Genomic DNA, 26,534 nt, shown 5'->3' on the forward strand with positions numbered 1-26,534 from the left:
AAACCCACCAAATTTCATTTGCATATCTCAACCGGTTTTAGAGCAATCATTAAATCTTCACTTTGTAAGAGAAATCTCAACACCCCGTATCTTGGAACTTCATTAGCTACGACACTGGTTCTACTAGGTCTCCAAACTTCATACATACACAAATTTTTTCAGTTTTTTATAATCTATATTTCTGCTCGGAATATTTTTTCGATAAAATACTTACTTTTTGAGTTATTTGCGAAAAACCGTCTAACAACGTGGTTCTTTTGTTGAAAAATGAACATATTCACTCGCAAATAACTCGAAAAGTATCGACTTAGTGAAAAAACTTTATAGAACAAAAGTTGCTTAGAATTAATCAGTTTATCCATTTTCGGACTTATTTTGGACCTATATTTTTTCACCCCCGATAAGGGGTGAAACTCACCCCCAGGGCAAAAGTACATATCGGTACTATATCACTTTTTTTCCTTAACTTATTAGCTATATGAATGCCAAATTTCATGTCAACCCAAGCGGTTGTTTAAAATTCACAGGTTTTGCAATATTTTAACGTGAGTGAATGATCTAATAAATCTATTTGTAGGGGTAATTTATAAGGGTTGAAAATATTAAATACTTAATAAACTAAATTGCAAACATAAAATAAAGTTTAGATCACCACAAAATACATTATTACTTAGTTAGTTACAAAATATTTTTAAACAAATTCTCATTTAGAGGGTAGTGTTTTAAGGGTTTAAAAATAGTTATAAACTATAAAATACATTTCAATATGAGAAGCAATCAAATTCCTATATTTAATATACTATTTAACGTACCTACACATAATTTAGATTTAAATATCGCTTATATCGGCTGTTTTTAATTTTTGGTAAAAAAGGGTAGTTTTCACCCCTTAAAAATAAAAAGCACATATTGTAGTCATATCACTTTTGAAGAGAAGGATAAGATGAGCTTATTTGCAAAATTTCTTCTAAATTGTAGCGGTTCTTTAGAATTTAGAGGGCTTGCAATATTTTACCGTTAACGAACGGACTAAAAGAACAATTGTGGCGCAAGCGTTACAACTTTGAGTTGTATAGATGTTTTGGAGAACCTGGCGCTGTAAAATTCATTAAGGTAGCACGCCTTAGATGGATAGGTCATGTAATCAGACGAAAGGAAGATGCCATAGTCAGAAAAGTTTTTGACTGAAGAGGGCCGCTAGGACAACGAGCAAGAGGAAGACCGAGACTTATAGGTACCAAGACAACCTAGAAAATTATTTGAAATCTATTGGAATTAGAGCATAGAGAAGAGTTGCCTGAGGCAGGGGCGAATGGAGGATTGTTCTGAAGAAGGCCTTGGCTCATAAAGAGCTGTAACGCCACTGATGATGATGACGAATGCATCTTTGCAAGATAGGAAAATACAGAATTTCTTATATGAAAATGATACGATTTTCACATAAATGATATGAAGAAGCATTCTTTTATTGGATTGCATATTGGATTTTCAATAAAGCTAAGACAAAAATAATGGTGGTCGACAGATTTGACACTATTCAACTGACTAACAGATTACAGGAATACCAGATAGTAAACACCTTTGTCTATCTCGGGTCTAGTATAACTAACGATGGTAACTGTGAAGCAGAAGTTCGGAGACGTATTGGTATGGCAAAAAATGCGATGAGTCGCCTAACTAAAGTTTGGAAAAACAGATCTATCTCTCAAAATATCAAGATGAGACTGGTGAATACCCTTGTATTCTCAATATTTCTATACGGAGCAGAGACTTGGACTCTTCGCGCATGCGAGCGCCAAAAAATTGATGCCTTTGAGATGTGGTGCTGGAGAAGAATGCTGCGCATACCTTGGACAGCTCATAGGACGAATGTTTCCATTCGAAACCAACTCAATATTAAAAAAAGGCTGTCCACAATATGTCTGCAACGAATTCTGCAATTCTTTGGTCACGCGGTTCGCAGAGGTGACGACAGTTTGGAGAGATTAATTGTTTCTGGAAACGTTCCGGGGAGAAGATCAAGAGGACGATCACCAACTAGTTGGTCTGATCAAATAAAGCATTCAGCTGGAAACTCATTCTGCGAAGCTCTTAGAGCAGCTGAAGATAGAGACCAATGGAGAAACATTGTTAGGAATATTGGAAGAAATCACAATCCTCCGTAATGGGGAAACGACAGGAGAGAGAGATATTGGATTTTAAGCAGAGGATTCTTTATCTATGACTCGCGACGGCGAAGCCCTCTGCAAAGCGTACGTGACAAGAAAGATGATTCTGACCCCATTTTGTCAACGAAACTACTGTTAGAAAATGTTGTGAATGTTTTAAGGATGATGGAAGTTCGAAATTGGAGAAGAGTCGGAAATAACAGAAGAGAATAGGTTGCACGACCACAACAAGCCAGTTGAACAAGTCCTAAACACACAGAGGGTTGTATAGCAGAGGAAGAAGAAGAAGACTAAGGCGTCATAATAATCCCAATTTCAATTTGCATCGATTTCCTCAAAAGTTTCGTGTGTCATTACGCTCGTGTAAAACCAGTGTAGGACCAATAATGACATATAGGCATCAGAAACAAGACCCGATACAGCCACAACATATAAAGACTACTAGAAACATCAGGGGTGAGAGTGCCAGGCAACCAAATAACGTTTACAAAACGTTGAAAAGACGTCATAATTATCACCAAATCACGTCAGTTTATCACGTTTTTTCGACGTCGAAAGTCACGTGAATTTGTCCCACCATAATTGACGTCATTTTTATCACGTTTTGAATACGTCATATCAAAAACGTAGTTTTTATGTCGTTTTTTAGATTATTTTTCATTTTATGGTTTTAAATATACACAATAATTATTATTTGTACGGGCATTGTTGGTATTGCAATTTTTCATTTAACCGGTTTAAATTTAGCCCATAGGCTAAAAGTAAAACCAAATGGAGGCTCTCTAAAATGTATAGAATTACAATACCCTCAATGTAACATACCTATATAGAATTTTTACTTTTTATATACAGGGTGAGTCATGAGGAACTGTACATACTCCTACCTCGTATAGAGGCCCCTATGGGGAATAACAAATGACCATTAAAAAGTGTCTGCTCCCATTGTTTAATAATATACAGGGCGAGTTTCGCATTTTGACAGAAATTTGTATTCGTCATAATTTTTGAACGGTCAGATCGATGTGTCTCTTATTTTGGTCAATCGTTACACTATTGCCACCTAATCAACTGATTTATTCAAACTAGAAAAAAATCAGGTCCGGCTTTAAAAAAATTAGTTCGTTTGGGTCTTAAAAAAAATTTCACCCTGTATAAGCTTTTTGAAAACTCTAATATGAATTTTACAAATTAGACAAATAGGCAATTAAAATAACATATTTATTTTTTTCCGCACACGATTGCTTAATTTTTTATAAAAAAATCAAATTTGATTATGAATTAAAAGTTTGGTAAAGTGAACCATAGATTTAACAAAATTAACTTTTATTACCAAAATTAATTTTTTTAACAAATATTTAATTTATGTTACCACCAATCAACTGATTTATTCAAACAAGAAAAAAATCAGGCCCGGATTTAAAAAATAAGTTCGTTTTGGTCTTAGAAAAAATTTCACCCTGTATACCCTTTATAAAAACTCTAATATGATTTTTACAAATTAGACAAATAGGCAATTAAAATGGCATATTTATTTTTTTACCCACACGATTACTTAATTTTTTATTAAAAAAATCAAATTTGACTATGAATAATTAAAAGTTTGGTAAAGTGAACCATAGATTAAAAAAAAATAACTTTTATTACAAAAATGAATTTTTTTTGAACAAATATTTAATTTATGTTATCACCCAATCAACTGATTTATTCAAACTAGAAAAAAATCAAGCCCGGATTTAAAAAATTAGTTTGTTTGGGTCTTAGAAAAAATTTCACCTTGTATACGTTTTTTGAAAATTCTAATATGAATTTTACAAATAAGATAAATATTTAATTAAGATGGCATATTTATTTTTTCCCCACACGATTACTTATTTTTTATTAAAAAATCAAATTTGACTATGCATAAAAAGTTTGGCAAAGCTTTTGCATAGATTTAAAAAAATTAACTTTTTTTACAAAAATTAATTTACAAAAACAACGTTTTTCTTAAAATTAAAAGTTTTACCATTTTTTTTTTCTATAACACGTCTAGATCTAAAACTTCCCATAACACTTCTTTTGGAATCTATAGTTTAACATAGACGTGATCAAATTGATAAATTTTAAATTTTTCCACCTAATTTTTGCGATTTACAAGTTTGCAACTTTTACAAGAAGAAGACTGAAAGTCTACGACAATTTTCATAGTCTTCACAATGGTAAGAGGTATGTGCTGTAAAAATTTCAGAAAAAAAATATTAAAATGGAACAGAGTTGTAGCGAGTTAAACCGTGAGTTCATTTTTTTTTTCATTTTTAGGTTAAAATTCCGATTTTGACAAATTTGATTTTTTAATAAAAAATTAAGTAATCGTGTGGGGAAAGAAATAAATATGCCATTTTAATTGCCTATTTGTCTTATTTGTAAAATTCATATTAGACTTTTCAAAAAGTGTATACAGGGTGAAATTTTTTCTAAGACCAAAACGAACTAATTTTTTAAATCCGACCCTGATTTTTCTCTAGTTTGAATAAATCAGTTGATTGGATGGTAACATAAATAACTTATTTGTGCAAAAAAAATTAATTTTTGTAATAAAACTTATTTTTTTTTAATTTATGGTTCACTTTACCAAACTTTTAATTCATAGTGAAATTTGATTTTTTTATAAAAAATTAAGTAATCATGTGCGGAAAAAAATAAATATGCCATTTTAAGTGCCTATTTGTTTAATTTGTAAAATTCATATTAGAGTTTTCAAAAAGCGTATACAGGGTGAAATTTTTTCTAAGACCCAAACGAACTATTTTTCTAAAGCCGGACCTGATTTTTTTCTAGTTTGACTAAATCAGTTGATTGGATGATAATAGTGTAACGATTGACCAAAATAAGAGACACATCGATCTGACCGTTCAAAAATTATGACGAATACAAATTTCTGTCAAAATGCGAAACTCGCCCTGTATATTATTAAACAATGGGAGCAGACACTTTTTAATGGTCATTTGTTATTCCCCATAGGAGCCTCTATACGAGGTAGGAGTATGTACAGTACAGTTCCTCATGACTCACCCTGTATACCTACTTACTGTGTCGAAATTGAAACAACATATAAAACTAATAAATTTATTAACAAATTAATTTAATTAAACTCGATAACACATAATTAGTTTATTAACAGAAAATAACACCAAAACAAATTAAAGCATAACCTCATACAGTTTTCAAGAAGAATTATTGCATTAAACTAACTCACTTGAGAAAAACGAATGAAAATATCTTAATTAACACGTTTCTTCAACTAAATATCTAAATGAAATGTTTTAACCACACAAAGCACGTAAACAATAAATGAAAAACTTCTTATGAAAATTGTTTGGAGTCATAAGCATTAAGTCTTTAAGCTCCTCCCAATTTTGTGACTTCAGACTTAGGCCACAGTATAAAGAGGGACAGTAGAACCACTCTCCGAAAAATTGGAAGTAAAATCTGTAGTCGCGCATGGCGACCGCGCAATGTTCTTAGTTGCTTTTGCCCCACTCTCGCATTGCTAGTCGCATAGAAACGTACGGATTTTAACAGGGAAAACCCACATCCACCACTGGTGAATCACCAATTGCGTACTGCCGGTATTACTTCTTGAGATCAAAGGAGTGATTTTACTGTGGAACCTCTATATACTGTGCTTAGGCTATCTGAAATGAAAACGTGTTTTTAGACGTATTTTAACGTTAATAATCTTACATATTTAAAATCACCTACAGAAGACGTTTATACGACGTAATCTTCAAATACGTGTATATATTCAATAAAAAACTGACGTTTCCTCGACGTTCTTGACGTCACTTGGTTGCCTGGGATATACTGCGAAGAGTTACAGGAAATACGCTGAGAGATCGAAAAGGAAATGAAGAATTAGAAGAAAATGTAACGTACAGTGTATAAACGAATGGACACTAAATAGAAAAAATGAATGGAATTACATATCACATAAGCAGAATGGGGAAGATACGTGTGGTTAAAATAGCAAGAGATAAATCACCAATCGGCAGAAGAAGTATCGGCCGACCGCGCAAAAGATGGAGTGATAACCTTCCATTTTTCTTCTTCATGTGCCATCACCTCTAAGAAGGTCAGCAATCATCATGGCAATTCTCACTTTCAATACCGCTGCTCTAAAGAGATCTGCAGAAGTGCAGATAAACCAAGCTCTCAAATTGTTTAATCAGGAGATGGCTCTTCTTTCACGACCCCTTCTACCGTGTATTCTTCTTTGTATTATTAATTGCAACAAGTTATAACTTACAACACTCCCCCGTCATGACATGTTCCAGATATTACAGTTTTCTAACTTTAATTGTAATTAGAAACCTCTTTCTTTTCCCATTCTTCTCAACACCTCGACTCTATCTATCCAACTAATTCTTAATATCGTTTTGTAGGTGTAGGTCTATAAGTGGAAGGCTTCTAATCTTCATAACAAGCTTCAATCAACCTTCCATAGAGGTATCAATCCGCCAACGAACAAGCAGAATTGCTTATAAAGAAGAAGAAGACGAATAATTGGCTCGTGTAGTTTATTAGTTATTATAGCTAAGTATTCGTTATTTGGGTTATTATTAGTTAATATTGTATATTAGTTACATGGATTTTTTGAAGTTATACTTCTTTACGCGCGATATGAGGGTGAATTTTTATATGTTAAAACCTACGATTCGGGCGCATGCTCATTATAACTTTGTTCTGATTGGATGTTCAAATGACATGTCAAAAATCATCCAATATGGCAGCTGTAGCGCAGCTGTGGTTTGGACGGTTGACGGTTTGGTTATGTATGGTTGTTGCGTTTTAAAATTTGTGGGAAGAGAAACAACAAAGGTTAGTTAATAGTTATACTGCCTTTTTAAATAGTTTTCATATTATATTTTTGAAGTTATACTTCAAAATGTTTTAATTTATGTATGTATCAGTCCAGAAAAGGTGTGGAAAGAATATATTAGTGTTTTTAAATATATTTTTCTACAAACGTGTTAAAAATGCAATTTTTAGGACTCCATAGGAGCGTTAAAAATGCTACTTTAAGGCACTAGTGCTTTAAAATTTTTAAGGCACTGCAGTTAAAAGTGAATTGTCAAATTGTGAAACGTCAAAATATTTATATTTCATTTATTAACATTAAGATTAATAATACAACTTGCGCAATTTGAAACAGGTGGTTTAAAAGGTTTTTTATTATAATTTTGTGTCTTTGGATTTGTCTTCCTTGGGCGTAAAATAATAAAACATCTATTTTTATGTTTCACTTGTCACCGTGAGGTATAATTATGTATATCTGAAAGGTAAGTAGCATGCGGCTTGATAGCCTTGTTGGTAGAGCATTGGACTAGAGATCAAAAAATCGCGAGATTGCGGGTTCAAATCCCGGACGATTCATACTTTTTTCTGTTTTTTTTTTAATATCTGGCATTGTTAAGTTTTGGTTCATTTTTGGTAATTATTGTTAATTTTTTGTATTGTAACTGTTAAGTAGGTATATTTATTTCGTTGAAATTATATTATAATAGAAGTATAACTTCTTACGTGCGTACAAAGTACACACACATTCTTTTTTTTTTTAATTTTTACACTTATCAGAAAACACAGACTGGACTAAAAAAGTCGAATAATGAAACTGAACCAAACCTCGATTGCATGTAATTGCAAAGATGAGAAGATGGCTCGAAAGAAATGAAATCTCCCCCATTTCATTATGAAATGCGTAGCTTTCGCTACGTTTCAGACAGGTGTCCTACTTCACACACCCAAGATTTTTGAATGCGTGCGTAAGGCATGAGCAAAAACATCTTTTAAATTTATTTAAACTTAATAAAAAATTTTGTCAACTAGTTTAAATCAGCTTCTGCTTCTTCTTCTTCACATGCAAATCCACTAATGGATGTTAGCGATCACATTTTCTATTAACTCTCTGTTTCTTGCAAATATGTATCAGAGATTGTATGTCGTCAATCTCTGTCCATGTGCTTTGCCTTATGTTTCGGAGCCAGGACATTTTCTTGCGCCCCATTCCTCTCTTGTCTTCAATAGGGGAGTGCATATAGATTTTCACTTCGGAAAAAATCAAACAAGATAGAACTTTTTGCAGTTTCATTAAGAAATGTTTAATAAACAACATATCAAAAAGTTCTACTCGAGAAGTGGGTGCTTCATTTTTTATTAAACAAATCAACAAATGAACTACGAAGTTTGATGTTTTTTTAAATAACTCCGAAAATATAAATTTTAGAACAAAACTGACTTGACCATTGAAAAATTCAGAAAATTTTACAAAAAAACCTTATATAAAGAATTTTTTAAAATTAAATCTGTACCTTCTATAATTTTTTATTTATAACGCTAAAGTCACCCTTCTCACAAACATTGGCGCACTGTAAACTAGCGTACGGCGAAGTGCATGGTTGAGTTATTTTAATGTAATTCTTTAACTAATGGATCAAATGAAATTTTACAAATTGAACCTAAAAGAAGAATAATTAAGCTATCTTATGGTTATAATAAAAAGAAATAAAATGTATGGGCATAAGTACGGTGGGGGCGGAAAGTGAGCCTTACATGAATTTTGTTTAAAAATAATTTAAAAATGTGTAACTAATACAATTTTTCTTATAAAACCCTCAATTTTGCACAACTTACCTTCCAAGCATCGTACTAAATAATGTTTCATTCAAAAAAAATCTCAAAAATTTAATTCAAATGATATGACGTCTTAAAAAATGTAATTTTTGAAATCTTCGTAGTTTTATAGAATTACCACCACTTTAAGACGGTATTATTCAAGTTTGAACAAATCTATTACAGTTTTAGAAGTGCTTTTTTAAAGCTTAAGATGTATTAATTAAAATGCACTAAATTATTTTACTTTAGAAATGAAATAGACTATTTCTTTTTAAGAAAATTAAGAAAGATAACAAAAATGTAATACAAAAACCGAAAATTACCAGCTAAAAAAATGTTTATACAAAGTGATCAAAACTTTTTTCTGTAAAACTTACCTAAAATACATTTAATAATAAACTTCAACAATAATAAATGTTCAGCAAAAAATTTTTTTTTAGCTCTTATACAGTATGTCTGCGTAACTTGGAACCTATTGATAACTTTTTTATTATCAGTTTTACGAAAAAAATTATTCTTTATAAAATACTCTGCATCGTATTTAATCTAAGATGCAATCATCAAATATCAAATTTAATGAATTTTATACGAGGTATGTAAAAAAATATGAATTTCACTCAAGAGTAAAGTATCGTTAAATTTCATAATATCGAAAATTGTTATTAAGAAAAGTTGTTTGGAATTTGTTTTAGTGTTCAATTACATCCTTCTAATTAAAATATTGTGAATAATAAAGGCACTTAAATCTTAAGAATAATTCATATTTTTTACATACCTCGTATAAAATTAAAAAAGTTGTATCTTAGATTTTAGACCAGGGAGCGCATTTTGTGAAGAATAATTTTTTTTCGTAAAAGTGATAATAAAATAGTTATCATAATTGTAATAAAATAATGATAAGTATTCGTAATTTGAGAAAAAATTGAAAAAAAAAATTTCGATTAGAATAATGTAATTGTATATTTAAACATAGTTTTTAATTTCAAACAACTTTTCATAATAGCATTTTTTGATATTCTGAAATATAAACGTATTTTACTCTTTAACGAAATTCATATTTTTGATTTAACTCGTATAAAATTGATAAAGTTTGATATCTGATGGTTGAGTTTTAAATTTTTGACTATCCAGAGCATTTTATGAAGAATAACTTTTTTTCGTAAAATTGATAATAAAAAAGTTTTCCATGTGGTTCCTAGCTACGCAGACATACTGTATAAGAGCTTCTGTATAAGAATTTTCAAATTGCAGTGCCATATTCGGATTCAGTATAATCAAAAATAAAATAGAAACATATTTGATCAAAGTAAAATGATGAATTTAACGATATTTTTAAAATTATTAATACAAAACAATTGTTATTGTTTCAACAATTAATAAGCAATTAGCGGCAAAATCCGCGAGTAGAACTTTTTACTTTAACATGTATATAAACTAACAAAAAAAGTTTTAGAAAAATATAAGCTTGTTTGAATTTTTCCGAAACAATGCATGTTTTCGTTCTAATTGCACTCCCCTACAAATTTACCCGCGATTATAAGTTGAAGGAACTTAGCCTAATAAAAGTAAAGTAATAAATAAAACTAATAAATAAAACTTATAACCTAATAATAAAATAAAAAAAGTCAATATGTAAATTCGTACAGGTTAAAACAAATTTTATATCAAAGTTTAGGTGGGTACAAAAGATATTTTCAAGAAAGTATCCAAATCATACAAGGGGATCATTGTTTAAATAATTAAAAAGGGGTCAATTTTGCAAAAAAATTACTTTTTTAACTGCTGAGGTCATTCAATTACCAATGAAGATCTATAGGATTTTTTTCTGCAAAGTTGAAGGGTAAATCTTTCTCATAAGACTTACTAAATTAAATTTGACCCCCTATTTATTTAAATAATTATATATAAAACTTAAAAAACAAATTTGCAAAAAATTATTTTTAGCGTTTTAAATAAGCACTATAAAATATCTTACTTTACAGACTAAGTTGCGCTATGTTGCCAGTATTAAGCAAAAAAAAATTGGTCGAAAATATTTAATATTTTTTGAGATATTGAATTTGTTTATTAAATGTTACTATATTTTCAATTGCAAAAACGTGCTGGTTGCCAAAGAAATATTCACCTGCTTAAGATTTTATTATTTTAATTTTTATGTATATTTTCGATAAATGTATTGATAAATTCAAATTTCAGTTAAACTCCCCCCTAAAATGGCATTTGAAAATTATTCAAATTTTTTTATAATTTGTTTTTTTAATAACGTCGTGGGGATTATGTATTTTGAAATGCCGTTTCGATCATTGGGTTCCTGGGATTTTTTTACTAATTAACAAAATTTTTTTGTCGCTTTTTCTTCTTCTTTTTCTTCTTGGAGTTATATTACTACGGGCCCTTTTAGGGTAAAATTTTATTAAGAATGTCGAATCTCTGAGTTGTAGATTCTAGACCTAAAAATATTAAGATTTAACTAAAATCTTTTAAATAAAATGTGGCTACTTACTGAGTTACAGGGTGTTTTATTTAAAAATTTAAAAATTATTGTTACCAAGTACTTTAAAACTATTTGACGTATCCTTATCATACTTGGCAGAAAGTGTGGCTATTATACACCCTATTAAATTTTGATTAATAAACGTTTCTAGCTAGTGCCAGAGGCGTACGACAGGGGATAGTGAATGATTGACCCTTCCCAAATTCTACGCCACTGAGTAAATTACTATTGTAGCGAAATTTTTCGATTCTCCAATACTTTGTATGTAAATAACTTTATTGGTATTGATAAAGTGATCAGTTTGAGAGATATTGGAAGTTTAAAATGAATGAATGAATGAATCAAAATAATTATGCCGTTTCATTTTTAACGTCCAATATCTCGAAAACTAATGACTTAATCATTACCAGTAAAGAGTATATTATTTACATAGAAAGTATTGGAGAATCGAAAAATTTCGCTAAAATAGTAATTCCCTCAGTGGCGTAGAATTTGGGAAGGGTCAACCATTAACTGGCCCCTGTCGTACGCCTCTGGTGGTAGCTAGAAACTTTTGTTTATCACAATTTAGTAGACTGTATAGTACTCACACTTTCTGTAAAGTATGATAAGGATACGTCAATTGGTTTGAAAGTACTTGGTAAAAATAATTTTTAAATTTTTAAATAAAACACCCTGTAACTCAGTAAGTAGCCACATTTTATTTAAGTGATTTTAGACCAATCTTGATATTTTTAGGTCTCGAATCTACAACTTAGAGATTCGACATTCTTAGAAGAGGAAAAAGAGACAAAATTTTTTGTTAATTAGTGAAAAATTCCCAGAAATCCAATTATCGAAACGGCATTTTAAAATATTTAATCACCGCGACGTTATTAAAAAAACAAATTATAAACAAATTTGGATTATTTTCAAATGCAATTTTAGGGGGCAGTTTAATCGAAATTTGAATTTATCAATACATTTATCGAAAATATACATAAAAATAAAAATAATAAGATTGAATACAGGTGAATATCTCTTTGGCAACAACCGCGTTTTTGCAATTGAAAATATGGTAACATTTAATAAACAAATTCAATATCTCAAAAAATATTAAATATTTTTCGACCAATTTTTTTTGCTTAATACTGATAATATAGCACAACTTATCCTGTAAAACAAGATATTTTATAGTGCTTATTTAAAACGCTAAAAATAGTTTTTTGCAAATTTGTTTTTAAAGTTTTATGTATAATTATTTAAATAAATAGGGGGTAAAATTTAATTTAGTAAGACTTATGTGAAAAATTTACCTTTCAACTTTATAGAAAACAATCCTATAGACCTTCATTAGTAATTTAATGACCTCAGCAGTTAAAAAAGTAATTTTTTTGCAAAAATGACCCCTTTTTAATTATTTAAAAAATGATCCCCTTGTATGATTTGGATACTTTCTTGAAAATATCTTTTGTACCCACCTAAACTTTGATATAAAATTTGTTTCAACCTGTACGAATTTACATTTTGATTTACATGTAGTGTAATTTTATTTTACTAGACTAACTGGTATTTTTCATTTCGCATGATGTGACCCAGATACTCCGTTTTCCTTTTCTTGATGGTTTTGAAAAGTTAGCGTTCTTGGTTGATTCTTTCAAGAACATCTACATTTGTGACTTTCGCCGTCCATGGTATCTTTAGGATATGGCGATAAAGCTACCTTTCAAAAGCTTCTAATCTATTTATATAAGCCCTCTACACTAACTAACAGCACCGACCATACGTAACACTTAGTAAACCTTAGTTTCAGTTGAAGATCTAACTCTGAACAGGTTAGTACCTTCCTGAATTTTACGGGAGCTTGTCGAGCTTGCACAATGCGACATTTTAGTTCCCTGTCCGATGACCAGTCTTCAAAAAGCCACGTTCCCAGGTATTTAAATTTGTTCACGAAAACACGCAGAAAGTCATGAAAAAAGACTTCTTCTCCACGAAAATATTGAGGCCATCCAGCTCCTGACAATTCAAACCAGAAAAGAAGACTGAAGAGAACCAAACCTCACGAGTTGGTGTAGTGTGTCACAAAATTAATAGCGGAGCATTGCGCGACAAGTGTGCAAGCAACGTGTTGGTGTAGTGCGTGATAAAGTGAAAAGCAGCGCTTTGTGTGATAGTGCGCAAGCAAAAAGTGCCCCAGTAATAATAAAGACAACTAACAAGACATCAAAGGGTGACTCTTACATAGATATTAAATAGTTAGTAACAAAAGTTACTCATTGGTCAAAGACCAGATTGTAGCACTTAGCAAATAAAAAAAAATTGTTCACTCTTTCAATGGACTTGGTATTCAGTGTTATGGTGGAGTTTTCAAGTGCATCCAAGTTTCTGGAGATGATCATTCTGCTTCTTAAGGTTTCATATTACGCAGTTTTCGTTGAAATTTTTCCTAGACGAATGGACGGAATGTGATTACATATTGCAGAGTCCCTTTCATCTCCTGTATTCGTTGTCTGCTTGCTTTGTAAATTGTAGATGGCAAAGATTAAGAATGTACTCAGATTTGGGACTTCTCATTTCGAGAAATGTAATGCTTTGAAGATTACCATCCATATTGTTTATAATTTCGTCGCAAATGCTGGTCAACTTTGACCGATTATATCTCAGGTTCCACTCCACGCAATTCAACTTTTTTTATTTTAAAAGAAACCTCTTTCAGAGTCTTTTACAATGCCGTTTTATGAATCTAATTTAATCTAAATAGATAACAAGATATTCTATCTGTTAAAAAGCCAAAAAAATTGTTTACAATTTTAAAAAAATCTTGAAGCTATCAAAATAATCCCACTTCAATTCTATAAAGTACGTTGGATAGGCGGAATGTTCTTTTATATTATGTAAACAATGGCAAATTTCTAGATGGTTTAGTTTTTGTTGTGCAAATTTTGAAAAAATTCAATTAAAAAAAATCATGTAGATTGTAAAATTATTATTATGGGAAATCTATTGAATTAATTTTAATGAAATTTGGTTGACTGTTTTATGATATTATAAAGATTTTGTAATTTTCTATGCGAATTATGAAGGTCCTAAGTGCAATCTAATCGGTTGAAAAACATTTTTGTATTTATGGCTATTTTGAAACAAGGGTAATATATTAAAATATTTTTAACCACTCGTATCTTATAGAAAATTCATATTGGCTATTTAGTCCAGGAACCGAAGCTTTTCACCTCGTAATTTTTACAGAATGAATCGATTTGTTTGAAAATTTAAGAATAAGTAGTAGATAGTCCAAGGATCAAAATCTATATGATGCCGAAAGGCGTTTTTACCATGGGGGTGGTTCTCACTCCATTTCGGGGGTTGAAATTTTTATTATATTTTGACTTCAAAAGTTGGTAAAAACTTTCATTCTAAGCAAAACACGTTCTATACATTTTTTTGATAAAATTAATAGTTTTCGATTTATTCGCTATCGAAAGTGTTAGTTTTATATAAAAAATCAATGTTTTTAATTATTTTTCTGCTAATAACTGCAAAAGTTTTCGTTTTATCAAAACAACTTTACTTAACAAAAATGTAGCTTTTGAAAAAATAAACAAAACCGTTTTTCTTAATTTTCTTTAAGACCAATAGTAATCGAGCTATACTTTATTATATGTTAGCTTTTCTTCGCCAAATGCTAAATATTGTAGTTTCAAAGTCAAAAGACGGTAAAACTATGCATTTTTCGAGGATAACTTGTTCAAACTAATTTAAAGTATTTAAAAATATCTATCTTTAAAAATAAAACAAAAGTCTATAGCTCAAAAATTGTGACTTATAATAAAAAGAATGTCAGTCCCTATTTTTTTCAGCGAAAAAGTGATGGAAGGCAACCCCCTAATCACCACTATAATTAAAATTCGTCATTGACCTTATTTGGTCTTCTTTATTTATGTATTGTTAATAGGCTCTAGAAGTTTGACTGGCGTACAATGATTAGTTAAAAAAAATGGAGTTAAAAACGAATAATGAATTTTTGTAGTTTTGAAAAATGGCCTTTTCTTCAGAATAGAAAGATTAGATTTGAGATACAAAAAAATGTTTAAATATGAAATTATAGTTAATTTCCAAGAATCTGATTTCCAAAATTTTTTTTTACGGCAAATAGTGAGTGAGCTATTTATTGACAATTAAAACTTGTAATAACATGCAAAAACCACCTTCACCAACCCTTTCAAAGTCACCTCTTTTTCGACCGAGGATTTTAAAAAGATTAATATCAATAAGCTTAAAGATCTTGCAAAAACCTACAAAATTCTTTTTAACCAAACTTTCTAAGATAAAAAATAAAAATGTTACGGTTAAAAAATCAATTTTTTTTGAAAAAAAAAGGAGAAATCCAATTGGAAGCATAATTATGTAAGTTGGCGGTGTTTTTAGTCATTGGCCTTATTTATTCTTCTTTGTTTATGTATTATTAATAGATTCTAGAAGTTTGACTGGCTTATAATGATTATATTAGTCTTAAAAAAACTGGAATTAAAAGCGAATAACGAATTTTTGTAGTTTGGTAAAAAATGCCATTTTCTTCAGAATAGAAAGAATAATTTCCAAGAATCTGGTTAGGTTGAAAAATTTTTTTCTACGATAAAAATTGAGTGAATTGTAAATGAGCCTATATCGAAAAACATTGATTTTTTCGATATAAAACTAACACTTTCGATAGCGAATAAATCGAAAGAAAACTATTAAATTTGTCAAAAAAAAGTATAGCATTTTTTGCTTAGAATGAATGTTTTTATCAACTTTTGCGGTCAAAATATAATATAAAATTTCCACCCCCGAGATGGGGTGGCAACCACCCCCATTGTAAAAGCGCCTTTCGGCATCATATAGATTTTGAATCTTGGACTATCCACTACTTATTCTCAAATTCTCAAGCAAATCAATCCATTATGTAAAAAATTGAGAGGTTTTGTCCCATATTAAGCTTCATTACTTGGACTAATTTCTTTTCATTACGACTATGCTCCAAATTGTTTTCAAGTTATAAGCTAGGAAAAAGTAGGAAAAAACGATGTTCAATTTTTTTCAAAACATTTTCAATTTTTAATAACACGCCCTTTTTGTGTATACGCCCGCTAGCAATTTGCCGCCCTACAGGTACTACAGCCTACAGCGGCTTAAAATTAACCAAAATATTATTAATTGTGTAGGTAAATTCTATTTTCAAAAGTCTTTTAGCATTCCGAGTTACACTTAATATTGTTGTTCTATTTTTTTCTTTTATGAGACTTTTTGGAACTGCGGCATATTGCCGAGGGTGTGCGCAATGACGTGTTAGTATTCTCGATCTATCTGAGAGGGCGGGAAAGTCAATTATTATTACTATTGAAGTTCTTAAACAACTTTTTCTGCAAAAATCAGAATCTCACATCCTCCTCAACACAGATCCGCTCTGGTCTATTAAAACATAAACAATAAATAGTTCAAGTTTTATAACTAAAGTGGCTTAAAGACAAAATTACTTCTTAAACAAACGATAATAAATTCTCATCAAATTTTTGATGATCTACGAATTATTTATAGCCCCATCTTCAGAAATCCTCTTCTTCTGAGAAGGTATCAAGCCAATAGCATTAATTTCGAAATTCTTTAAATTTGTGGCTAATAAAGTTGCACCTTACAAAACAAAACGAGAACCTCAAGGTAAAATTCCAACGTACCCAGCTCACCTCTGCCTACGTCGTAGATGGTATTCTTAACTCTCGCGACTATCTCGCGCACCAGAGAGCCGACTACTCGATGGTGCTACAAATGGAGAGAGAGAGCAATGCAGAGCCGTTTCTTAGAACTTTTACGTTTATTCTATTATTGATATTTATGTATAGCGTATCCCAAAGAATGTTCTTCATACTGGGATACCGACAATAATATACTGGATTACATGGTAGTCCTTAAAGTTGGGATCGTTGCCTATCCTGTGCATAAAACGGGTGCGGGGTTTCCTGCTCTTTGGTTATATTGGGAGTGTATTGGAAAAGTTCTGCCAGGAATGATATATCGTTGCAATAGATGCAAGTCTCTTTGAAATCATCCTATTCTCGACTATCTGAATCTTCTTTAAATCCTTTAGAAATTACTTTTTTTTCCTTTTAAACTTAACTGTTTGGAATTTTCGTTATCTTCATATTGAACTTCTTTACACCCTATCCTTTTGGAATTTTGTTCTTAAGTTCCTCTTTTAGTTGAGATTTATATGGTGAAGAAGTCAACATTGTTGTTTTACCGCTCTTTCTCTTATGACTTGCAGATTGTCTTGTCGCTTTTGGAATCGTAGATATTTCTTTGGGGGATTCCGAAAAAGTACAACTTGCTAATGGAGAGAGCTATTGAATGAGTTATCACTTTCATGACCGTCTGTGTAGATTCTAAAGATCGCGATTCTTTTGAAATATTTTCAGTGGAAGAACTTTGATGGTCTACTTTGGATATACCTTCGGGTTTATTTGATATAGATCCTGGATCTTCTTTGCAATTAATTTGCCTGTCTATGGTTTCAGACGGGGCAAACATCGAATACGAAAATACTCCTGGATCAAGTAGATATATTCCGGTTTTTTTCTTAATCCATTAAACGAAGTTTCCATGGTTGCTGCTTTCATGAAAGCATCTTCAAAAAGCTTCTCCACCTCATGACAGTGATGTATGTCAGCGAAACATGAATTATGAACCACCAATAAGAAAAGATGTAGTCAAAGTAGATCTGTAGAAAATGGGAGTGCGACAATGGGAATTAGTGGCGCAGGACCGACAAACATGGAAGGCAATAGTAAACGCGGCAAAGACTCACAAAGAGTTGTAATGCCATTGATGATGATGAATAAGAAAAGAAAATAGAGATATAGGAAAGAAGCGTGCTAAGAAATATCATTGGAGGAATCCAGACGGCAGAGTCTATTTGAAGAAGACGAACAAATAAAGAAATAATGCCGATGTATCGAAAACCAAAAATTACTGCAAAAATACGAGTCCAAAGAGCTAGATGGCTTGGTCACATTATACGAATGTGTCAAATCAATAATAAAGGAGAGAGAAATGGGGGAAAATGAAGGGGACGTTTAAAGAAGAAATTTGGAAGCAGTAAAGCAAGACTTGTCAGAAAGAGGCGCGAGAGATTGAATAGAAAAAAACAAGGGACAGGAAAAATGGAGGGAAATAAGCAAGCTTTTGGAAGCCAGGGTCATACAAAAACCTGTAACGCTATTTGTATCGTGTAAAATGAATAAATCCACCTGCCTAAGACGGCTCTGTTTTAAAGAGAGAGAAAATCGGTACGCCGCTTTAGATCGGTAGTTCTTGAAGTACTATGCAGCGGTGAACACCTTCTTCGAGGCTGTGGTATGTATATACAGGGTGTACAGTGCTAGTGCGTTGCGTGCGATAGCAATATGGGATCGATGTCGCGCCCCGTGGGGGTTTTCTGTTTAGTGCAAGTGCTATGTTTTTGGACCGTTTACGTGCAAGGACACGTCGCATTGACATTTCCACCGGCTAGAAAGTATGACTTGGATTTCTTGGATAGCTCGCGCACGAAACCGCCATGCGGAATGCCAAAAGGTAAGAGAACCGTCCCTCTAGACATTCCTACAACATTTCAGAATTATTTCACAAATAACTTACTCTTTAATTATTATAAACAATTAAATACAACCATAAAGTTGATGGATCCGACGTTATTTGATGGAAGTTCATTTTATTTAAAAATAAAACACTGAAAAAAATCTTACATAGGTCAAACTGGTAGAACCTTTAACAAACGTATAGCAGAACACAAAAGGGCTGCCATTAATAGAAAAACAGATTCTACACACGCAGTTCACCTTCTAGATTCTAGATCATAATCATTATTTTAATCACCAATTTTAAATTCTCCATATTCAAAATAAATGCCTTAAGATACATAATTAGAAAAAGGCACTTTGCTGAAACAGCTGCAGTCACAATAAATTTTGTGCAAGTATTTAAAACAAAAGTTTTCAGTGTTTTATTGTTAGAAATCATATAGTTGACTTTTTCATTCAAAACCATTACCATTTTTGGTATTTTATGCGCTATTACGAAATAATGAACAAAATCTTGCAAAGTTTATTAGAAATAGTAGGTACCTACAGATATTTTCAATAACAACTTCCCAATCAATAAAAGGTTTATTAGGAAAACTTAAAAAACAAGTTACCAAATATAGCATTGTAGAAGATTTCAAAACAAGAAATACCTATAGTAAAATTGATTTATTATATAACTATGGACACAACTTTTATTTATGTAAAACCTCAAGACCACTGAATAATAGAATCAATGAAAATGAATCTTAAACTAATAACAGATAATTTGCTAGAGAAAATCTGTTAGAGTAGAGTTTTAAAAATACCTTTGTCAGCGCGAAACTCCTTTGGATCTAAGGGAAATAAAGTAGTATCATCATTAACATCATCCCTTGAACTTTGTTCATATGCGGTTCGGCTTCTTTAAACTGGACTTTTTGGGTCTTTCTTCCCCATTCCATCTAGAAACTTTTAACGTAGGAATTTTTCATACTGTCTTCCAAACCAACTTAATTGCTCTCTCATTTTGGCATCAATTGGGCCACCCCTAGACTTGAATTGTGTGGATGGTTGAACATTTTTGTTTTTGTACACAGGTAGGTATTAAGCTACTGTTTTTCGATTCATCTGGCATATCCATCACTTTAGTAATTCTACCTATCTTGTTCTACGTGCTAGCTACCTTGTGCCTTTCGCTAATAACATTTTTATCCACATTTTCCTAGGGATATTATCCGATCTATCCCTATCTCTATTATCCTGTCCCACAGAGACAAACGAAAACGTTCTCCAACAAGGTGATTGGATCACATCAAGCGCATGCAGCACAACTGTATTGAGGGTGCTTAAGATCGGATATGAAATTATTCACGGGGGTCCTATATTCGGCAGTGGACTCAAAACGGCTAATGATAACGATGATGATGATTGACGATTATCCGATCTAATTGCTTTGCCTTTTTCAAATTATTTTTTGCTTCAGGCATTTCCTTGTTTGATATTTTGGTGACCATTGCCATTATTGTATTTTGTTAGTTTAAGAAGTAGAAGCAAAAAAATAAAATATACATTTAGAAAATATGTAATTGTAAAAAATATTAACTTCTATAACGTTGACGCTTAAAAATAGACAGAATAAAACAAAAATGATTTCGTTGAATGTCCAGAAGGTAGTAGTTTATTAAAGGAAGGCATAAAATAAATCAAATTCCCTGTACGATATTCATAGTCCGTTTTCATCAGTCTATTGCTCCATGTCTTCCATTTCTTAGCCCATATTTCAATTAGATGTATGTTCTGTTGCAATATTTCAGCTGCCTGTATGGGATCTGGATTTTTTACCAGAATTGCAGTGTCATCTGCGAATGTTGCGATTGTAGATTCTTCTCCAGTTAGGAAATCAGCTGTAAAGATTGTGTAGAGAATGGGTCCCAAGACGCTGCCTTGCGGGACCCCAGCATTTATGTTGTGGATGTTAGACACACTTTCTTCGTATTTTGTGTAAAACAGCTATTATTCGAGGTATGATTTTAGTATTGTATATAGCGGCTGAGAGATTTCTTTCTTAAGTTTGAATAACAATCCTGGATGCCAGACCTTGTCAAATGCTTCACTTACATCCAGGAAAATGGCATTGCAATAGCTCATTTCCTGGAAAGCTGATTGTATCTTTTCTACCACCCTATGCACATTTTCAGTTGTGCCGTGCTTTTTCGAAGATAAAGATCAACGAAGCAAAATCAGTTAACGTAGTATTCACTAAATGTCACAAAGAAACACCGACTATCCTAATGCATAACAAGAACATTCCTAAAAATGATACTGTAAAATATCTTGGATTACACCTTGACAAGGGGCTAACATGGAGAACACACATCTGCTTGAAGAAGAAGCAATTAGGAATAAAATTCAAAAAACACTACTGGCTACTTAACCGAAAATCCACCTTATCTTTATCTAACAAAATATTAGTGTATAAAGCAATCATCCTTCCCATCTGGACATACGGAATTGAACTGTGGGGAACTGCAGCACACAGCAACTTAGCAATACTCGAGCGATTTCAATCCAAGGTTCTTCGTGCTACCACAAATGCACCGTGGTTCATTCCAAATGCAGACATTTACAGGGACTTGAAGATCGAGACAGTGAAGCAGATGATCGTCAAATGCAGTGATAAATATTTCAAACGACAAACAACTGGAAAAGCATCCCAACGAAAAGTGTTTAAAGTTTTAAGTGAAAATAAGTGACTTAGAGCAGTTATTAGTAAGAAACCTACCAGGAGTTAATAGTCATTGGACTAAAACTCCTCTCACATTTAGTTGGTTTAACAGAAATGCTTAGTGCTACTTAGTGATGTAACAGATTGTATTTTAAAACAAATAATAGAAAAAATTACTCCATATACCCAGTGGCTACACGGCAAATGCATTCGGAGTCGTGGGAGTAGGATAAGTTGGTAGAAGCTGAGTTTTATTTCTAGAATATCCGATTTTTTCGGAGGAAACAATGGTTATTATACGGAATTTTCTTACCGTATGAATATCAGCAAACTAATACTGCCTCCAAGATCCTTTACTGCTTTACTAACCTCATACCACCCTTAATAGTTCTAATAGACTTGGAAAAAGCATATGATGTTTAAAATTCTAAAGTATATAATACCTACATGAATCCGAGATATCTGGAAGTGTGGCAAATTTAGAAGAAATCATAAGAGATGATTTAGGAACGAAGAAAAATGAAAATGCGGTGATGCTAACGGAAAAATTGATTGAATATGACTAAAAGTATAGTTGTAAGAATTTTAAAATCAAATAAATTTAACGATCACAAGAAATAAACAATAGGATACAAGCCGATAACCAGATGTTATGCCTTCAAAACAGCACCCCCTATAATTTGGTCCCTATAGAAAATATAAAAATATACAAAAACACGTTAAATTTATTTGTGAGGGGGACATTTTGTACACCAGTTTTCAAGTAAATTACATTAACTCTCTAGCGGGGCGGACGCAATCCCCAAAATCTTTAATAGAAAGGGGGGTTTAGTGATACCTCATTTTAACGATCGTTCGATTACCTTTTCAAAAATACCATACATTATATTTCTTTTCAGTACTTTTGGAAAAATCAAGTGAAACCATACAGATATTAAGTATCGAGTTCAGAACTTCAAAACTTTTTTTGGAGTATTAAACTCCAACTTGAATTTTTTGTGGGTGTTGGAGTATTAAGAGTATTTTTTTGAAGTATTTTTGGAAAAATCAAGTAAAACCGTAAAGATATTAAGTATCAAGTTCAGAACTCCAAATTTTTTTAGAGTATTGAGTCCAAGGTTTTTCCAAAAGTACTAAAAAGAAATATGTATAAGGTATGTGGTATTTTTGAAAAGGTACCTTCACAATGAGGTATCACTCAACCCCCTTTCCATTAAAGATTTTGGGGGTTGTGTCCGCCCCCGCTAGAGGGTTGATGTAATCTAGTTGAAAACTGGTCTACAAAATGTCCCCCTCACAAATAAACTTGTGACGTGTTTTTGCATATTTTTAGATTTTTTATAGGGACCAAGTTATAGGGGGTAGCATCTTTTCAAAATGACACACTGTATAAAACAACCATACGACCCGTAGTGATGTATGGCAGCGAAACGTGGATGATATAGACAAACGAAGAGAGACAATGTCTTTGGGAAAGAAAAATCCCAAGGAAGATCTTTGAGCCCGTGCTCGATGAAACAGCAGGACAATATAAAATAAGAACTATCAAAGAGTTCGAAGAACTATATCAAGACCCTAACATAATAAAAGAAATAGAGTCCAGAAGACTCCAATGGGCAGGAAAGCCTCCATGGGCAAGACTCCAATGTTTTCAGAGGACATTGTGATGAAGGAATAGTAAGGCTGGTATGGGAAGAAGTCCCAACTGGAAGATGACCACTTGGACGACCTCGACTCCGATGGGGAGATAATATAGCAGGAGGTGTTAAAACTGTGGACGTGGAGTACTGGATGGAGATTGCTCAAAACAGATAGGAATGGAGGCATGTTGTCAAGTCGGCTAAAACCCACGAAGGGTTGTAACGCCACGGAGTAAGAAGTAAGTAAATACACCCGATGTAAATAAAGCCGCCATTAATGATTTTAATCGAAGTACAATCGTCTGTTTAGAAAGAGATAGTTGATATATTAAATTTAATTTATAACCGTAATTTATTCCCATCCCAGATTTTACAGAAAAGAAATTTTTTATTAATATTTATTATTAGAAATTACCACAAAATTTTTATAGATTGTAGCATTCATAAAGTATTAAATTATCTAGGAAGTGTTATGTAATGCTAATGAAATAAATATTAAATTACAATTATTAATTACAAACGATTAAGATTGAATGTTTTGCAATTAGTGGTAATGTGAGTAATAGTTTCTTGCATTATTCAAAAAGTAAAGTACCTACGTACATACCAAAAAGAATTAAATTTTAAATGTCAGTAAAATTACAGTGATTATAATAATGTTCAAGTATTAAGTATCAGTATTTTTATTGGGGATTCATCATCATCTTCTTCTTCGTGTGCCTCATCTTTTAAGAACATTGGTGATCATCACGGCCCATTTTACTCTATCTGAAGAGTTCTGTTGTTGTTTCCCCCCTCCCTACTTTAAATTTTTCAACCAGGATGTGCGTTGTCTCTCCGGTCCTCTCTTCCTTCCTTTTTTCTTCTATAACCATTTTTCTTTCTTTAATAGTGTTAGGGTGATTCCATTTCAAATCACTCAATTTTGGATCAAAAAAACTTTTGCATCTCCGATTTGTCTGAAAATTGGTATATAGCATCTGCGGGATGTAGAAATAAAATATTTAAAGTCGAATTGTCTTCTTCTTTCTTTTTTATTGCTCAGAATGTTATTTTACAGTGATTTGGTATTTATTTAAACAAATTTGCATTTTCTATCGTAAAGTATCAATGGAAAACATATTTTAATAGAAGGGATTCAAACATGTCATTATATGGCATTATAACAAGTTATTTTGATTCAAAACAAGTTTTTGATCAAATTTTATAGCGCAGAAAACGTTAAAATACCGTTTTTTACATTTTTCTCCATTTCCAAAATACATCATAATCGATTTTAAGTAGTTAGAAGGATTTGAATTATACTATAATACCAAAAAAGTTACATATTATGCAATATCATAGTCAAAAATACAGGCGTCTACTGTAAGTACAATTAACTCGGAAAATATCGACCTCACGACAAAAATTGTTAAAAAGAGGTTGTAGTAATTGTAAATACGATTTATTTAGAACAATTTCAGTTTCTACCATTTTTGTCGAAAAGTTAAAAATGGCGGAGATATTGAGCAAAAACGGTTCTCCTTTAAAATCAACATGGAGGCTAACATAACGGAGTAATTCATTCGCGATTTTAAATTTAGACTACTATTGACCCCCCTACAGATTAGAAAAATAAAATTTTGGGCAGCTCGGCATGCAAGGTCAAATGTTATCCCGACTGGACTAATATACTTTTGAGTCTGATATTATTGCATGTAACTTTTTTGGTATTGTAATATAATTCATATCCTTCAAACCACTTAAAGTCCTATGTTTTGGCTATCTGTGGGCTAATTTTCAGCCAAATCGATTATGATGTATTTTGGGAATGGAGGAATATGTAAAAAGCGGTATTTTAACGTTTTCTACACTATACAATTTCACCAAAAAGTTGTTTTGAATAAAAAGAACTTGTTATAATGCCATATAATGACATTTTTGAGTCCCTTTTATTAAAATATTAATTTTTCCATTGATAATTTACAATAGAAAATGCAAATTTGTTTAAATAAACACCAAATCACTGTAAAATCGCATAAAATAACATTTCGAGAAAAAAAAAGAAGAAGATTTTTTGACCTTAAATATCTTATTTTTACATCCCGCAGAAGCTATACACCAAGTTTCAGAAAAATCGGAGATCCAAAAGTTTTTGCCGGATGGATTTGACATGGAATGTACCGTTGAGTATTTTTTTATTTTTTCTTCTTTATTAATGTTTCCATGTTTGTCCACGGAACGAACAAACATTTCAATGAGTTGTCTCAGGGTTTTGTCACGTGTACCTACCTTTTACTTTAAAAACCCCACTTCTTCCTGTGGTATTTGATAATGTAGGTAAGGTTTTAGTATGTTTCTGATGATATGCAACAAGATTTTATTGGCATGTATTATTATGACACTGTACTATAGTTTTTACATCTAGTATTGGCTCCTTTTTTGTATAGGTAGTGGTATAAATTGAGGTACATCAATCAGATGGTATCAGCGGAGGCTGACCCGCATCGAGATAAACACAAAGAGGATGATGATGATGATGAAATAAGAAGATGTATTGGCAAAAACTACGGGAATACCAAAAAAAAAATATCAAGAATCGAATAAGGGAGGAAGACACTGATGATCATGAAACCATTTTTACAAGATCAGACCTTAATCTGGAGCTCAGAATTCGAATGATCAGATGTTTACTACGATCAAAAGTTACTAACAAAGAGGTACTTCGGTGCATGAACAGACAAAAGGAATTACTAAGATTCATCAAAGAAAGAAAAATGAAATACTTGGGTCATGTGTTGAGAAGAGAGAGATATATTCAAATCATATTGGGACATAAAGTACAGGGCAAAGGAAGACAACAGAACTCGTTGCTGAAAGACCTGAGGAGATGGTTTAATCGCTCATCCTCAGAAATCTTTCGTGCAACAGTTTCCAAAGCTGCAGTTGCTTTTTGGATCGCCAACTTTCGAAAAAAGACGGCGCAATAATAAGAAAATGGGAATACAAGAAAGGAATTCGAAGTAATCAGAAGCTACTGAACGATGACGACTTCATACAACAAGTACATAATATATAGATACAAACTTTTAATCCCTTTTATAGAATTTCTATTACATCAAAAATAGAAATTTATAGAATCAATATCCTAAGTCGTCTCTACCCAACTCAAAAGAATAATAAAATAGGTCTGGATCCCACGTATGAAAAGAAGTTGATTAATAGCAAGCTGAAAATTTGTTAACAGCTTAACAGTGTCTAGTGGGACAAACTTTGATGTATGAGAACACTGGAGCAGGGAAA

General features: G+C 31.8%; 1 protein-coding gene across 4 annotated transcripts in view; it reads left to right on the forward strand.

Annotated features, from left to right (window-relative positions):
* The first annotated feature begins 18,632 nt into the window (after nucleotides 1-18,632).
* LOC114330596 (uncharacterized) overlaps nucleotides 18,633-26,534 on the forward strand; it is a 128,720-nt gene continuing 120,818 nt past the window's right edge. For 3 of the 4 annotated variants that reach the window (XM_028279993.2, XM_028280001.2, XM_028280012.2), the window contains exon 1: nucleotides 18,633-18,900. In XM_028279993.2, coding sequence (XP_028135794.2) covers nucleotides 18,732-18,900 — 169 coding nt within the window. In that variant the 5' untranslated portion in view covers nucleotides 18,633-18,731. The remainder of the gene's footprint in view (nucleotides 18,901-26,534) is intronic. The other variant, XM_028280010.2, reaches the window with a different exon arrangement.

This window comes from Diabrotica virgifera, chromosome 6 (genome assembly GCF_917563875.1).
Source record: "Diabrotica virgifera virgifera chromosome 6, PGI_DIABVI_V3a".
Taxonomy (NCBI): Eukaryota; Metazoa; Arthropoda; class Insecta; order Coleoptera; family Chrysomelidae; genus Diabrotica; species Diabrotica virgifera.